Consider the following 18028-nt stretch of genomic DNA (forward strand, 5'->3'; position numbering starts at 1 on the left):
GAAATTAGAATGGCTTTGGGGTAGGATTCTAACATTTCAGATGGCGGAAGAGATGCCAAGCGTCAAAGAGAATTATAAATAGACTGTATAAAATGATAAGCGTTACGTAATGCTTATTCAGTTGTGCATACAGAGCTTTCCTATGTGGTTTTTCTTACGTGTAATTTAGAATGGGTACCTTGCACTCTTTTTAATTATTCAGACACACACACGTGCACACACACAGCAGATGCAGTCGCGAAGTTGACTGTCACTTGTGGTCCCATGGGTGACTCAGTGGTCAGAGATTGGGTTGTAACCGAGGAAGACTATTATTGTGATCTACTCAATTATTAATCTATGGCTGAACTCAATACCCAGAGCGAGTAAGAGAACTTTGGGTTGACATAAAGCATTGCTTTCATATGCCCAAGCACAGGTAAAATGTCTATCGTTATTTTAACGCGACTCTCTCGTGAATTGAAAGAGCAAAGGCTTACACAGGCAACGGAACAAGTCATTTTGTTAAGTAGATTTTAATGTCATTGATTTAATTCTTGGATGCAGTACAATGAAGACATCTAACTTTTGATGAATTACATTTTAAGTCTGGAAAATGTGAAAAGATACAGCTCTTACAAAGGACCCTTTGAACATCAGTCGTAACATTTCTACTCTGTGTAAAGGTACCATCTCTTGATTGCTCCTCCATTGTCCGTAGGCATGCCTGCACTTATCACCTTATCGTTCACTTTGTTCCTCCCTCATTCGACTCATCCGACAGTGGAGTGTGTCTTTGGAGATGGCATCGCCAACCACCTTTGCTGGTGGGAACCAAAACGAACCGCTCGCTTTTATTTTAACCAAACTTGAGCCAAACAGAACTCTGTGTATTCCACACACCTCACCCTGACCAACACATAGTCACTATGTGGATTGCTGCACTATAACCTCATGAACTTTGTCAAAAAAAAATTAGGAGCAGTCTTGACTTTAAATGCCAGAGAAGGCATTTTTTTATGTTGTGTTTACATACCAGCAGAACCACCTTTGATAGGATTAGAATCACTAAAGATGTGCTTTAGCTGGCCTGGGAAGCTGCTAGCAGGGAGAATGTGCAGGGATTTATGCATTTTTGATGCAGCGTGGGGAGGAGTGGAACTCTAAAAAGGCTGCATGACCTACTTAGAGAGCCGTGGAATTCAGACGACTCGTCATGCCACAAAAAGAGAAAAATCTTTCTCTCACTCTGCGTATGTGTGTGTCAGAGAGATGTATGCAAAGTGTGCTCTTTCACATGTTCTTTTCTGCCTGCTGGTGTTTGTGTGCGCATTTCACACACACACACACACACACACACACACACACACACACACACACACACACACACACACACACACACACACACACACACTACATTCAGTTTTCTTTATTTCTCTCTTTACTTTGTATGTGTGTGTGTATGCTGCTCAATGGGTTGCATCTTATGTTAAGCCTTTCATTCTGTTTTATTTAAAAGCCTCTGTAATGAAGCGCCTTCTGACATCCTGCAACACTTCTGCCCCACAATCCACTGAACGTTCACTTTATCCACACGCGGAGGACTAACAACAGCTTCTCCCTCTTTCCCCATCTAAGGGAAAAATGCAATTTTCTTTGCGACATGGCCTTGTACACAAATTAATTTTCCTTTGCAGTCTAGCCCCTTCTCTCCATCACCTCCGCTCTCACTCTTTCTCGGTAGCTATGGCAACACAGTGTTGTACGTCAGCTTCTCAAACGAGACAGTATTGTCCGATTGCTCAGGCTGTTACCGTCACCCAGGGAACGAGAGAATATTGCTCCTATGTCTTTCCAATCACCTCAATACAGGCCAGTCAATAAGCGATTCATTAGAAACGACAAGCACTCACAGTCAATGCCCTCAACTGGAGTGTTTATTTGGCCCGGAAATGAGCTATTGTGAGACAAGAGTTGACCTGTGTGTGTGTGTGTGTGTGTGTGTGTGTGTGTGTGTGTGTGTGTGTGTGTGTGTGTGTGTGTGTGTGTGTGTGTGAAAAGAGTTGACCACCTGGTTGGATGGTGCATGTGTGATGATTGTTTGTGGACACTGTTGGCATGGCCCCCAGCCTGGTTAAATATACGCTGGTTGATGAATCCCAGGGTGCATGGTGTTTGTGTGTGTTTCTGCATGTGTGGGCAGGCGCACACAGAGTAATGATTGGACCTCTGAAAATCTTTTTGAGTTTTGTCAATTGATGGTCATTATTGTACCATTATCTCCCTGTCGTTAGAAATATATACAGTAATAATATAGGTATAGTATCATTCATCCTGAAATGTACACATTTCACTGTATTTTCACTTCACCTGGATGTCATTATCCATTTACCTTCAACAGCTACTCTGCAGTCCTCTGCTCTCCTGTCACTGACTATTTAATCCATTTTCAGCTCATGTTAATGATTGATAAGCACATTAGCTTGCTATGTTATGTCAGGCCACTCTTTTAAAGCATCCTTTGAAAAATATGGTTGGGTGATTAATTGAGAAATTAATTAGATTGAGCAGAAAACGGCAACGGTAACATCCAGACAAGATGTGGTAATGATGCAATGCTTACAGCCATGACCCTTAATAACTTTAAACCTCCTGGAGGAAAGAGAGCGAGAGACTAGGCCAGGATTCCTGGGAGGCGGCGTTCTGCTGTAACAAGATTGATGTGCGTGGACAGAAGATTCCCTAGGCTGCAGAGAGGGACAGCCTGAACTGTGCTCTGCTCTATCCAACTTAGCACGCACGCACTTATTTCTTGTGTGAAATAAAGACAGGTGCTTCACTCCTCTCTGCTTTGTCTATAGAAGCTGTCAATAGATGGTCCCTCTCATTTCTAGAAGGATGAGTAATCTGCCAGTGTTTGTCCTTTCAGACCTGACTAAATGTCAACAGCATTATCTGCCTTTTTCCACTCTCTAAATGGCCATTATTAGATAACCAATAGTAGAAAGGACTACTGGCAATGTCCCCTGCACACACAAGCACAGACGTGACTTGTGTGATGATTGTGGTGGGAAAAGTGCCCTTCCAAAAGACAATGTCAAACTGAATCTGAAATAAACTCCCATTATGTGTTATATGTTAGAAATGAATGAAAAATACCACACCAAGTTACCGTCAGTTGAAGTCACTGCAAAACAAAGTAAGTGTGTTGCCTCCTGTTTTCCTCCTATCATTTAACCATGACCATGATCCTTCTTCAACTTTCGAGCCATGGAGATTACTACTCAACCTGCAAAAACAGCTGTATAATGTCTTCTGTAGCTCTCGAGGAGCTTTTTCAAGTCTGAGAAAATCACCCTCAACATGGTTATCTCGGCTTGGGCAAAAGCAAACCTGGGCAGGGCAGGTCTAATGAAATACACCATCAAGTTGCATCATGGGAATTTATAGGATCCAGCTATTATGGAGCTTAACCTGTACTAGAGAATAAAAGTCAAGATATCTTGGCCTCTATAGCTTTTATTTTGACCATCCTTTGTTAAATCTGTCTATTGTGTGTGAGTTCAATATCAGTATTATTTTGACTCAATTTTGTTTTTGTTGAATTTACAGTACTTTTGCAAATAGTTTCATAGGAACAAGGCACTCATTTTACATAGGTAAATATAACATTTTAATAATAATTTTAGATATAAGATTTGCTTACTTGCTGAAAGTTAGATGAAAAGATTGCTACTGCTTTCATGTCGGTTTGTCATATCTATCTATACTCACACACCCCAAGCTCCTGAACTTTAAAAAAAAAAATCCTTGCCACTCTGCCTCTGCCCTATTGGGCAACCAAGATGATGCAGAACTATAATATAAAATGGGTTTTAATCTCTCTTTCCTCCTAACCTGTGTATGACTGATGGACTCCGTTCATGCAGACAACATTATATGAGGTAAACAGGCTGAATAGGGCTTATGAAAAGTGGAGGCAGGGACTTTTAAATGTGAAAAGCAAAGGTCAGCGATATTCAGCAGGACTTGTATATTTATGCTGAAAGAGTTTTCATAAAGATTAGAAGGTGAGAGAGGAAACTTTCACACAGTTGTTGTCCATAAAGCTTTTAAATCCCTAATTGATAAGAAATATATGAAGGATTTTCTGTGCTCCGTTCTTATTCAGTTTATAGGCTTCTTCAGTTGAGGAAAACTCGAACATAATCTAACAAGTATCTTGAAGGGTATCAATTTTTCATTTTTAGTTCATTTGGGGTCGTGGTGATAAAACGGGGGAAATATTATGAAGAATGCGTTGAATCAAAATTGATGTAGCACATTTTGTAGCAGCAGAGATAGTACTGTGACTCCCCAAATCAGGAAGACAGGAAGAATTGGTAACAGACTTGCAGAAATGTCTCAGGGGCCGTTCACATTGTACGTGGCATGCGCTGCGCTCGGCGCTAGGTTGTCCTATTCCCAACTATATTTGTTGTGCTCAGCGCAAGTTTACGTCATACATGCAGCAATATTTGAATGCACGTCACGTCTGCATCCAGTGTTTACATCAGACGTGCAGTACATGCAACATTGTGTAGGATACACAGTAGTGATTTGGTGGCGAAGATGTTTCTGTCTTTGAACCAAAAGAAAGCCTTGGCACTTGCCCTGGTTGTGAGGAGCAGACGGAGGAAGGCAGCAGCAAGAAGGGTGTGGGTGCACGAGACCCTCAGGTCCAGAGAGCAGTTGGGGGAATTCCGGCTGGTGAAGGAGCTCCGCTTTCACTTTGACCGGTTCCAGGGGTACTTTCGGCTCACCAGGGAGCAATTTGACAGTCTGCTGACGAGAGTCGGGCCTACGATTTCCCGGATGCGAACAACATTCCGAAAGCCCATTTCTACAACGGAGCGTCTGGCTATTTGTCTCTCCCTGACGTGTGGCTCCAGAAAAGACAGTATGGAAAAGTATTTCCAAGTACTTTTTTGGTCTGCCCCTGCACCACTTTTTTGTCTCTCTGTTGCCTCCTGTCCTTTATGTACCTGTCCCTTAGGTTCTTCCACTTCCACTTGTACTGCGCTTTGCTCAGCGCAGCGGCAGACCAGTTCTTGCACGCGCAACCCATTGACAATAATGGGTTTTATAGCGCTGCCGCTTGCGCGTATAATGTGAACGGCCCTTCACTCTTTGCAGTAGCCCTGGACACTGACTCCTAAACCAGTGCTGCACTCATTTACTGCTGTACCATTAACCAAAAATCCTCCTTGTCCCACCTCTTTTCTTTTTCCTGCCCCTCTTTACTGGATTCATCCATGGGAGAGAGTGGAGGACCTTCGGGGCCAAGAAACAATTAACTTAATAATGGGCTGTCTTCTCTCTTTCTTCTTTCCATTCTCTGTCCACACCGACCCTCTTCCGGTCTTCATTTACTAGTTAGCAGATACACCAGCTGGGGCACCTCTGCTGTTGCTAAGAGCTTAATAAAAAAATACATGACATTTACTGGACCCTTGTGTTTAAATTATATTGGGCAAGTATGAAAACAACCTTCCTCTTGTCAGGCCAGAGTTATTCATAACTGAGGCTGTACTCAGGCACAGCGGTGCTTTGACCTAAACACTTAGCATGCTAACATGCTCACAATGACTATGCTAACATGTTGATGTTTATGTTCAAATGATTATCATGGTCTTATATATATATATATATATATATATATATATATATATATATATATATATATGCAATCTCGCCAATAAACATGAATGTCCAGATTTCATGAAGTTTATGAATATAATTTATTTATTGAAAAACATCAATAGTGGCTCATGAGTATTATACAAGTATAAACAGAAAATAGCCTATAAACCGTGCAAACAGAAATTCAAAACTTTGTCTCCTCACCACAATGAAACGCCATAATGAAAGTGTAAAAATAGGAAATATCCATCTGTGTGTCCCTGATAAACTGACAGTCACTCGCTGTAGCTACAGTTCTCATTTATTATCCTAATTGTGCACTTCTGGTTAGCATTTAAGAAAATGTCTGCTCCATGTCCACTGCTTTACCGCCTTGCACTGCAGAACAACTATGACTTGTTCACCCACACCGCCCCTGCTGCATATCTGATGTAATTACATGCATATCTGATACATTGGCCCTCATTTATCAACCTAAGGTAGAAACCAGCGCCGATATGAGCGCGGAAATCAACTTACGACAGGCTTCATGTGTGATTCATGAAATGTTCATATCACACCAATCAGAGCGTAAGGATGGTCGTACATTGATAAATGCAGCGGCTGGAAACGATCGTAATTTAAATATCACGCCCCAATATATTCTCGGTTTTGAGGCCTCGCCCCTACAATTTACGACATGGCAAGACGTAATCCGGCTAAGAAGCGGCACTTTTCAGAGGTGGAGATTGAAACCCTGATATCTCAGGTTCATTTGCACTAACGTGTGTACTATTTGGCAGCCTGAAAACTGGTATTAAAGGCTGTAGAAAGAATGCAGAATGGAAAGAGATCACTGATGCAGTCAACAGTGTTGCCGTAGTAAATCAGACTCCAGCTGAAGTTTATTTAATGTACATCCTTGACATATATATGCTAAAGTCCTAATAGTAATATACAGGCTTATATTGCAATATCTTAGGCCTACATGGTGTACCTATATTTAAATAAACACACAGTAGTGGAGTTTATGCAGTGTCTTTTATTTTTCTCATGTTTTTTTCATGAGTCAGAACCAGGCAACAGCTGTGAGGGAGAGCTTGTGTCCTCCGCCCTGTCTAATAATAATACCCTGTCTCATTCGTATAGCCCCAGTTGGGGCTGTGCTGGACACTGCTCTCTGGGCATCGGGTCATCTGGTTCCATCATTACATTTATGGCACTCTGTTTTCCTGCCCTTCCTGTTGTTGCGATGTTGTGCAGAACCCCACAGGCTAAAACTATGTTGCAGACTTTTTCTGCCGTGTACGGGTGATATCGCTGATGCAAGACAGAGCCATCTGCCCTTAATCAATCTGATGGAGCGCTCCACCGTGGCCCGTGCGCGTACGTGTGCACTGTTACCGGCGCATAGAGGTCCTCTATAAGAACCAGATCTGCCATTGCTGATAAGTGATCAATTGATGACTTCTCCTTCTCCTGTTAAACTGATTATATGCTGCACCGCAAGTCCACACTGACTCGAAAACTTGCGTACACGAGTTTAGACCAGACGTGAGATTTTATCGCAGCTTACGCTCACGTTCAAATTGATAAATGCCTTGTTTTGCGTAGGAATTGGCTTTAGGTTGTACGCACGTTTCATAAATGAGGGCCACTGTCACTACTTCATTACTGCATCATGTTAAAACCACAGATGAACGAATATTCAACAATAATGTGCCGTGTCGATTAGTAGTTTTGATGGTCAAATATTCAAATTGTCGACTATTCTGTGAAATCTCTGTAGACCTTTTTCATGAAAGGTATTTTGGCATTGGTGTAAATCATAAAATGAATGATGGCTAATTTACATTTAACGGTTAAGATTTTAGGTTCCTGGTATTGTGCGTGCTGGTTCACTGCATACTGGGAGGCTTTAATGGAAGGGAGCCAATGTTAATGTGATTAGTAACAACTATTCTTTTCCTACTGTGAAAACTGAAAAAAATGAAGGTCTAGTATCGGGTCACTAATAACAGCAATCCATGCAAATCTCACTAGGAAACCAATTACAGAACTATGCTAAAACCTGAATATAAAATCTACCTATTTTTTTGTAAATTGAGTGCATCATTTTAGAGGCCATTCTTCTCTCCTATCTGTCCACTGTCTCCTCAGGGACCGATTGGTTCATTTCAGTGGGATTACACTTTGGTCTCTCCCCCTCACTGGTTAGCGCAACATGTTCCAGCTGTTGTCAGGCCTTGTCAAAAGCACAACAACCTGTAATAGGCTTAACCCAGCGTCTGCTTCCTGCACAGCACAGATTGCTAATAAAGGTGCAATGTGTTATCCGTGATTTTAGTACTAGTGGCCAATTTGAGCTTATCTCGGATTGGATTCGTGAGTGAGCCGATGTGTGTATTTGTTTATGATTGTGTTTTGGCATATGTTTGTGTGTGTGTGTATGTGTGTGTGTATGTGTGTGTGTGTTGGGAAGTGAAAAAGAGAGAAAGAGACTTGTCACCACCAAAGAGGCTTCCAACGTGCCATTGTGGTTATCCTGGTGGCCATCTGAGCTCTCCAGAAAGTGAGGGATAGATTGAGTGAAATAACAACAGCCAGACTGTAGGGAGGAAGTGAGAGAGGGGGGAGATGGAGGGCAAACAGCCATCAGCTTCAGCAACCCAGTCAGTTTGTCACAGTGGATTTTAAAGGCCAGTCTCTCCCCAGACAAGTGGTGGGTTCCTCATTTTCCCTCTGGATTGCAGGCATGCAATGTGAAGGGAACAGATTGAAAAAGACAGCTCTGTCCTGCTCTCAATTTTACTTCATCCACTCTCTCTCAATCAATGTGTAGGCTACTCTCCTCGTACACTCCGGGGCCCACTGTCTAAATGGTACCAAAAGGAGCCTTGATGCATATGCAACTTAGCTTCATCCTCACCTCTTCTTCCCTTTCTCTCCTTGTTGCTCTTTTCCGAGTATCTCACTTAAAGGACAATTCCGGTGCAAAATGAACCTAGGGATTAATAACGTATACCGAGTCGACCGTTCTCTGGGATATGTTTTCATGCTAATCAAATGTGTCTCTTGCTTGAAACAAGATAGCGCAAACCACTGATTAGCTTATAAAGCTAGTCATCGGGGCAGAGGGTAAAGTAAAAAGAAATCGCTATTTCTACATACGTGAACGCTACTGTCTTTATAATCTATCTTTTTAATAAACTGTCTGTACACTTACAAAGTTATTAATGCTTCACTTTACATGTAGGGACCCTCATTATGCTACCATTGAAGTGTGGTGCTATTTTGAGCCTTGTTAGTAGTGTAGAATTCTGCTAGCAATTCTTTTTACTTTACCCTCTGCCCCGACGACTAGCTTTATAAGCTAATCAGCGGTTTGCGCTATCTTGTTTCAAGCTAGAGACACATTTGATTAGCATGAAAACATATCCCAGAGAACGGTTGATTCGGTACACATATGTTATTAACCCCTAGGTTCATTTTGCGCCGGAATTGTCCTTTAAAGCTTTGGCTATTGCTTTTTACATTGGTTCTTTAAGTCTGTGAGTTACCTGCCAGCCGTGTCTTCTTGGTCATTTAGAAAGAGAAGGAAAGGCATGGTGGGTGATAATGTTACACACCAGTGGACCTCTCAATTACCTAGGGGTTCATTGATGGGGAACAAATAGCTCTAGTTTCTTGAAGATTTTATGTCTCATTGTGTAAGGATGGTAGCAGGCAAGATGAGGTTGCCACTGCTGTGTGAGAAGTTAATCAGCAGTGGGGAGTGTTGAACTTAATTGACAGATGAACGAGCCTAATGAACTCAAAGAAGCACTCTTTATCAAATTACTATTGATATACTATTGGGACAATCAAATATATTACAGATACCTTGCCTTTCCACAAATTTTACTTATTATTTTAAGTGTTGCTGACTGATCCCCCCCACACTCTTGTTCTTCCTCCTCTGACAGTAGTCGGTATTGACAGCCATGACAGAGTTTAGAGGATTACTTGGGTTTATACATGGGGAAATAGATAATCTCCTTTTAGATCTGACCTATTGACTGCACCATGCTAACTCTATAGGGCTATATAATGCCAAGCATATGTTTTAGCAATCACTGGATTCAGACTGGCTCACATTTCCTCCCCTGGCTTGGAGATGTAGAAGTAATTCAATGAGGAGTGCATGCAGGAAGCCAATGTAGCTGTTAGAGGAGACCAGCTTTTTGCATCTGCTGCACTGCTGCTGAATGGATGCTCAAAACATCAGGACATGATTTACAGCATGAAGATAGGATGGATGCATGTAAGGAGGCTTGACAGTGCTGTATGTTTCTGTTGACAGTGCATATATGTAATTTAAGGCCTTGTGGTGTGTTCAACTGACAGGTGTTTGTAGCTCCTGGAAGTATTGATGTATTTTATTATTCATCATTTTTATACTTTTCTAAGGAAATTATGTAGAGTGATGCATTGTAGAAAACAAGAACAAAAAGGATTATTTTCCCCAAATTTTAAGTTTATTCTCTTTTGCGTGTGTGGGTGTGGGTTGTCATTGTCCCTCTGACTTTGTTCAAGGGGTTTCCTAGAAAAATATTCTTGCTATGCACGTATCCTTAGTCAAGCATTACAAGTTAAATCAACTGACTAAAGACTAAAAAAATATACTAAAACAAATAAAGCAGAGGGTGGAAGTTGCATAGATTCTGTTAATTTAACGGAGAGAAGTAATGCTGTTGCTATGTTACGCATTATGTTCACACATACAGCAATAATAATAATAATATATAAATGTGTGGGTAAATGACAACCCATTATCTTAATAGATGAGGTGTCAACATGTACACATCCCATCTTAACCTGTGAACACATATCTTCTGTGGTGGGAATCGTGAGGATTTTGTCTCAGTAATCACCTGTGCTGTTGGTCTTGTCATGAATAAATGCAGTGTGTGAAGAGCAGATTGCTTCTGACATCAGATCAGGCTCCCCTGTCCCCCGCTCTCTCTGTTTTTCTCGCTCTCTCTGCTGTGTGTGTGTGTGTGTGTGTGTGTGTGTGTGTGTGTGGGTGTGTGTGTGGGTGTGTGTGTTATTGGGCCTCGGTTGCTGATTTGGGTGCAGTAATTTGCCATTAGACGAGGGACAGGTGCAGCTGCCTCTGTTTGCAACGCTAACAATGCATTTCATCATGGTTAGCTCCAGCCTATATTGCTCTGATCAGCTCTTGTTCTTGTCACAATATCACACACATGTACTGTACATGCACAAACACACACACAGATGCACTCGCACACATACAGTGCACACAAAGACACACTCTGGTGGTCTTAGCATATAGTGCTGGTTGAATGGAGGATTTAGGTTCAAAAACCCACTTTGCCTTGTAAGTGGACAGACTCTGGGTATGCTGTTTGTGGCTGACCCCATGTGGGAGGGCAGGTTCATCTGATTGTTTTAAGTTATTAAATATATATATATGTTTTTTCTGTTACTGTAAAGCACTGTATTGCACTATATTAAGTCAGAGGAGCTTAATTCATAAAGCTCTACTGTTAAAAAAAAATGGCTGTTAAACCTGCAGGAAAGAGTGCCTCAAACTTTTGCTGAAGATGCTGGATGTGTTTTTAATCTATAAATACAGGGCAGCTTCCAGGTATGAATGTGTAACTGTGATTATGCAAGGCAAATGAGAATTTGTTCTCAATCAGCTTACTTGGTTAAATAAAGGTTAAATAAAATAAAAGGCATGCCTTTTTAAATATATGCAGTTTTTCAAGATGTTACAGAATTTTGATTAAAAATATATAATGGATGCAAATTATCATAGGAACATTAGATCACTTGACATTCCTGGGCAGCTGTTTCCTCACATTTAGCCTAATTGAGTGCAATTTATCAGTAGCACAATAACAGTAGGCTAATGTCATCATGTAATGATAAATCAATAAGAATGAATCTCAGTAGCTTTGTGTAAAGGTCAGAGTGAAGGAAACGTAATAGAGACAATGGATTGAGCATTCGAAATAAACTCCTCCTTGGCCGGCTGTCCCATCAGTAACATTCTCTAAATGATAAGGGTCGTGATGCAAACTCACTGCACTGAACTGTGAAGCTGAGGAAGAGTATCTCTAAATCCAGCGAGTGAAATTAAACTCAAGTCAGATTCTAGTGTGTGTATGAATGGCAGGATATCATGCTGTGGTCACCCAAAGTAAATTTTCTGTTTATGGATCTTCAACATTAGACTGGGCTATATGCCTTGGCCTGTCACAATAACAAATTTTGCTGGATGATAAATTGTCCCCGAAATGATTGCGATAAACGATAATATTGTTGTTCTGAGACCATTTTCATCTAATATGGCATAATAATGCAGGTACACCTTTTCAAAGATCAATACGCTTTTATTTCTAAAGAATATTTAACACTGGAACTGGAAGACATTTTAAATATCCACAATATGTCTTTGATGTAATGTAATTAAATGTATTGGATGCTGAAGTGCCACATTCAAGGCCATGTGCACAGGCATCATGTGTGACCTTGATGGGGGGGGGGAAATGAGCTTCTCCTTGCTAGTTGTGGAATTGGCGTTTGTGACACGTATGTTCTCCCAGGCAATTCATACTGGCTGTCAAATGTTTGCAGCATTCCTCGAGTCTGTACTACATTTAACAATTATTTATTAAACACTAAATATTAAATTTAAATAATCTATAATTAATATATTATATCTATATATCTGTGTGGCTATATGCCACATGGCGAGTAAATGTTTGTACCAAAATAGTTCTGTTTTTCAGTCTTCATTTTGGCGAAGGTGCAGCTACTTTCTTCTGCTCCTCTGCTGTCTGCAGGTCGAAGCTTCGCGGGGGTGGGCCGAGACACACACACACACACACACACACACACACACACACACAAAAACACTGGCACAACTCTGACACACTTTCCGCACTCCGTGTCCGCGGACAGCTGTAGGCTTGTACTGATTAATGTTCTGTGCATTGTTGGACACATGCAGCCACTTGCCTGAAACCACTTGCGAGACTGACAAGTCCTCAGCGGCGTGTATGTCCGAGCCTGTCTCCTCCGCCTCCACCTGCAGGTTGTCAACTGTGTGCTTTGGAATGAAAGGGAGAAAACAGGACGCAGAGTAACACGGCGGATATCGCTCATATACTTTTTTTTTTTTTTTTTTGATGGCGCCTTAACTGCAAAGTGCTGCGGGGAACCCTGCTCCAACTCTCAAGCGTTTTCTCTGTCTCTCTCTCTCTGCCAGGAGTCCCGCCTCCCCACACAAAGACCATGCGACTGACAAGAGGGTTCACTCCTCGTTACGCTAAGGAATCGAGAGTGGTCATCCAGTCTCTTTGAGAGAGAGAGAGAGAGAGAGAGAGAGAGAGAGAGAGAGAGAGAGAGAGAATGCAAATGGAAATTATCGCGGCCGGAAAAATGATCGTGCTCATTTTTTTTATTGTTTTTTATTGATTTATTGACTATCGCGACAGGCCTATATATGCCTCCCTTGAGTTTCCATCTTCATGTTCTTCTACCATCATCTCTCACCCCACAACTCACACACACACACACACACACATACACACACACACACCTTTCTTGGCCGTCTCCCAAAGCGGTCAAACAGATTACTACGGGCGCTAACCCCATTGATCTGCTCCAAATGGCCTCCAAATGCCAGGAATTAGATTTCAGACTGGGGAAGAGGGAAATAAAATGCTGTAGTATTTCTTGCTGCTCGACTTGGGAGTTAAGTGTTGCTGTGCCTGCCTCGTTGTACCAGTTTTTTCTCAGAACTTCTTTTAGTTTTTTCAGGACAGTTATATTTGTTTCCCTTTTATACCTTGTTTAGAGCACATTTCTTGGAGAAAATTGGGAAGTAAGATACACACTGTACCAAAACCTCTCAGTGCTGCTTGGGAAAATATAAATTTCTCAGTGTGGTTGAAATGAAGGATATATCGCGTGAAAAGAAATTACTAGGAGAGGTTTATTTACCGCCCCTTCTATTCATTATAGTACATGAGATTCAATGTCATGTTATTTCTTATAGATTCAAACTATAGTTGAAAAGAAATAGCCTTAGATTAGTTTTTTTTGTAGGCAAATCTGCAGGGCACACTGTGCAGCTGCTGAGCATCACAGAGAGCCACTGAATAAAATGACTCCATTGTGGGGTTATAATGGAGGGCAGGTTTATAACAGGTTGATTTGGCTTTATTAGTGCATGCCTAATGTCAGGCTAATACCTCTTCATTTCAGTCTCTTGTGTTGCCTCTCTCTCCCATCTATCTTGCTTTTATCTATCTGGCATTAAGCTTTCCTGTGTTTCCATAGCTGAATAAGTATTGATTAATGTCTGAGTGGTCGTGCTACCTAATGAGAGGCTAAATATAACCGTTGCTACACCGGCCCTGCGGCGGCCTCCTCCCTCATCTAGCGTACAAAGTGTGGATAGTCACACCGTTGGCATGACAACACACCGGTCAAGGCTCTGTGAGCAGTCACAACAGATACAGATTTTTGTGCATATGGGGTGGGGGTGGGGGGTAAGCTTTACTTAAAGCTGCTTTTGCGTTCTCACTTTTTCCCTTGTTGAATTCCTTCCTCCATTAAAAAGCTAGCTATTGGTGATTTTTTTATGACTTACTGTAACTTCAGATGAGTGATCATGAGTGATGAAGATAATTGTCTAACATTTTATACACCAAATATTAATTGATTCATCAAGAAGATAATCAGCAGACTAATCTATAATAAAAAATAATGGTTAGTTGCAGCTCTATCGTGTACAGTATGTGACCTTTGGGTCTGTCTCATGTCTCATCCCCTGGCTTCAAATGCTGTAAAACAGTTTGATTTGATGCGGAGGGAGCTAAGAACATAACAATTCTTTACCACCTACACTACATTGTCACTCCGTAACAAATCAGCTTAAACTTGCAATATCACCAAGCTCTATTGTACTCACGTTGACAAGTTTAGTTGCCCACATTTCTTATCTGTTGCATGGTGACCAATTGAGAGTCGCAATCCTACCAACCCTTGTTGTTATGGCCAGCTGAAGAGAATTGAATGATAAGAGTATGCAAATGGCATATCTTCTTTAATAGCCTGCTTTTTTATTCAGCTGTGTGGCCAGGATAAGGAATCCCCACTGTGTCTAATCACAGCTTCTCCCTCTCATTTCACCTGGGGCATATCTGCAATCTAGTCTTTTTTTGACTGACATTACAGTATACATTGTTCCCTACCAGCATGAATGTACATGCAAGAGGAAAGCCTTGATTTTGCCAGTAATTGGTCTTCTACTTCAGAAAGGCATTCACACAAAAAAGAGCCTGATGACTCAAATGGTATGATTAAATAAGACTGTGGAGGGGTGAGTGCAATGCAGGAAGATAGCGGTAGCAGCTCATAGTGTGACTTGCAAGGTTGTTTCTGTCCTTGACCTCAATTCAGGGCTCCGAGACGATCATCCCCTGCTCAAAAACAATGTAGACCAGTCTATTGAGATGAAGAACATAAGATGTGTCAAGCCTGCAGCCATGATACCTGCCATTCTCCTAATAACATTACCAAAAGATCACAACTAACAGTCCTACATGTCCGGTTAGGAGTCTCATTCCTCCACATTCGATTTTCAGCCTTTCAGTCTTTCAGTCTGCGCTGTGCAGGGCCAGCTGTACTGTTGTTCAGCAGAAAATCTCATTCAGTTGCCCGCTGATAGGTAACAAGGTCAAATAACTCTCCAGATGAGATGGAGTGTGTCAGAGGGCGCAAACACACACACCACCTGCCAGTCAGTCAGTCAGTCCGTCTATCCATCAGCCACACACAGGCACACATCCTGAAGTGAGTGGCAATAAGGACTAAGGGGGGGGGGGTGAGTGTTTACTGCTGATAGGAATATCATTACAAACTGTGGAAATCAGGGAATCACAGCAAAACCAGTTAGCCAGCTCATGTAGCAATCAATAGGAACCTACACTGTTTTTCCTTCTCTTTTTCTCATTTCTCTTTCTCTCTCGCTCTCTTTCCCTTTCGCACACTCTTTTTTCCCTCTGGTTGCTATAGTGATGTGAAATGGCTGCATTCTGCAACATTGGATCAGAGCGGGGGCCCTCTCTCACACACACACACACATATATATACATATATATATATATATATATATATATATATATATATATATATATATATATATATATATATATATACACACACACACACACACACACACACACACACACACACACACACACACACACACACACACACACACACACAGCTGCAATTACTGAACGTTAGTATGTGTAATACACTCTAAGACAGCGCTTAGAGTGTAATAAGTTAAATGTTAGTTAAATGTCACATTGTTTTTCATAAACAGTATACATTACGCTGTTTTTTAGTGCATCCAATGCAGAATGTCGAAGTACAGTATAATGACCTTGTGAGCGCAGCAGTTTCCCTTGTACAGTAATTATTGATTCATTGACTCACAGTTTAGAGTATTGAGTATTGCACTACTACTTTGACTATTATCGCAAACTCTTAACTTATTCTCTTGACATTAACAAACAAAGAATCTATAATTTATCTATAACCCTTTGTATATGTGTTGCAGAGGAGCACAAAGTCTGTTTAAATTTGGGATTAAGATAGGATTAGACAAAGTACATTTGGATTCTTCTCTTGCGTGCCAGCCACATGGTAGCCCAAAAAAGGCTGGAATATTTTCTATAACTTTTACCTCCCTTTCTTTTTTCCCTCTTGTACTCTCGTTCATGCCGAACCCTCCTCTTAAATGTGATGTATTTTCTACTAAAAACTAACTAAAATGTCCTTTCTCTCTTTTCCTCATGTCTCTTTGTTCGCATCTTTTCTCCCTTTTATCCCCGCTCCCCTTCATCACAACCTCTCTCTGTGTCTGTAGTGTGACAACGCCAAGGGGCTGAGGGCCTTCTTTGACGCCATATGCTACGGTCCCAAACACCTGATGATCTTCGGCGGTGTTTGCCCCTCCGTGACCTCCATCATCGCAGAGTCCTTGGAGGGTTGGAATCTGGTGCAGGTAGGGTTTGTACTGTACATGTTATTATGTGAGTGTGCAAGCGGTGCATGTGGTATATAGCCTATACAGTGGCACTCATACGTTTATGAACCCATGCTAAAGTTGACTAAAAAGAGGAATAAAAAAAATCATCTTTTGGAAATTGATCTTAATGCCTTAATTAAAAAAATGAGGAAAAATCCAACCTTTAAGGACACAAATTTTCTTTGTGAATGAATAATGTATCGTAAATAAATAAATGTTCTTCCTTAAAATACAGGGGGCATAAGTAAGAGCACCCCTATGTTAAATTCCCATAGAGGCAGGCAGATTTTTATTTTTAAAGGCCAGTTATTTCATGGATCCAGGATACTATGCATCCTGATAAAGTTCCCTTGGCCTTTGGAATTAAAATAGCCCCACATCATCACATACCCTTCACCATACCTAGAGATTGGCATGGGATACTTTCCATAAAATCATCTCTCAATGCAAATCAAACCAGCTATTAGGTTAACTGAAATAAAACCATGCCAATCTCTAGGTATGGTGAAGGGTATGTGATGATGTGGGGCTATTTTAATTCCAAAGGCCAAGGGAACTTTATCAGGATGCGTAGTATCCTGGATCCATGAAATAACTGGCCTTTAAAAATACAAATCTGCCTGCCTCTATGGGAATTTAACATAGGGGTGTGCTTACTTATGCCCCCTGTATTTTAAGGAAGAACATTTATTTATTTATGATACATTATTCATTCACAAAGAAAATTGGTGTCCTTAAAGGTTGGATTTTTCCTCATTTGTTTAATTAAGGCATTAAGATCAATTTCCAAAAGATGTTTTTGTATTCCTCTTTTTAGTCAACTTTAGCATGGGTGTATTCACTTATGCTGAGCACTGTATATGTACAGTGTTTGTGAACCCGGGATGCTGTTGTGCCAAAAATAGGATTTATTAGGCATGCTAACTCCTTTGTTTACTTATACATGTTCTAAGGTTTCTTCTTGTTTCTGCATTACTATCAGAAAACCTGAATTTGCTACTTAATTGAGATTACAAAAGAATCTTGGCCCCTTAGAATTGCAGTGTGCAGATAGGTCCTGGGATTTCAAAGGGGTCACTCCCAACTCATGGCTTTATGGCCTAGACCCATTGTAGTAGTATAGCACTTCTGTTCATAGTGAAAATATGCTTTTGGGGTGTTTTTGACATTGGTATGAGCTCATAAAAGTTTTACTAATCAGTCCAGTCAATGCTTATTACCTGCTAGACATTCCTATACTAGATCTTACCATTCAATTATACTCTGGCT

At 41.1% G+C, this 18028-nt stretch overlaps 1 protein-coding gene across 2 annotated transcripts in view; it reads left to right on the plus strand.

Annotated features, from left to right (window-relative positions):
* gabbr2 (gamma-aminobutyric acid (GABA) B receptor, 2) overlaps positions 1–18028 on the plus strand; it is a 190526-nt gene that overhangs the window by 45062 nt on the left and 127436 nt on the right. For both annotated transcript variants that reach the window (XM_031323135.2, XM_031323134.2), the window contains one exon: positions 16598–16735. In XM_031323135.2, coding sequence (XP_031178995.1) covers positions 16661–16735 — 75 coding nt within the window. In that variant the 5' untranslated portion in view covers positions 16598–16660. The remainder of the gene's footprint in view (positions 1–16597; positions 16736–18028) is intronic.

Source organism: Sander lucioperca, chromosome 16, assembly GCF_008315115.2.
Source record: "Sander lucioperca isolate FBNREF2018 chromosome 16, SLUC_FBN_1.2, whole genome shotgun sequence".
In the NCBI taxonomy this organism is placed as follows: Eukaryota; Metazoa; Chordata; class Actinopteri; order Perciformes; family Percidae; genus Sander; species Sander lucioperca.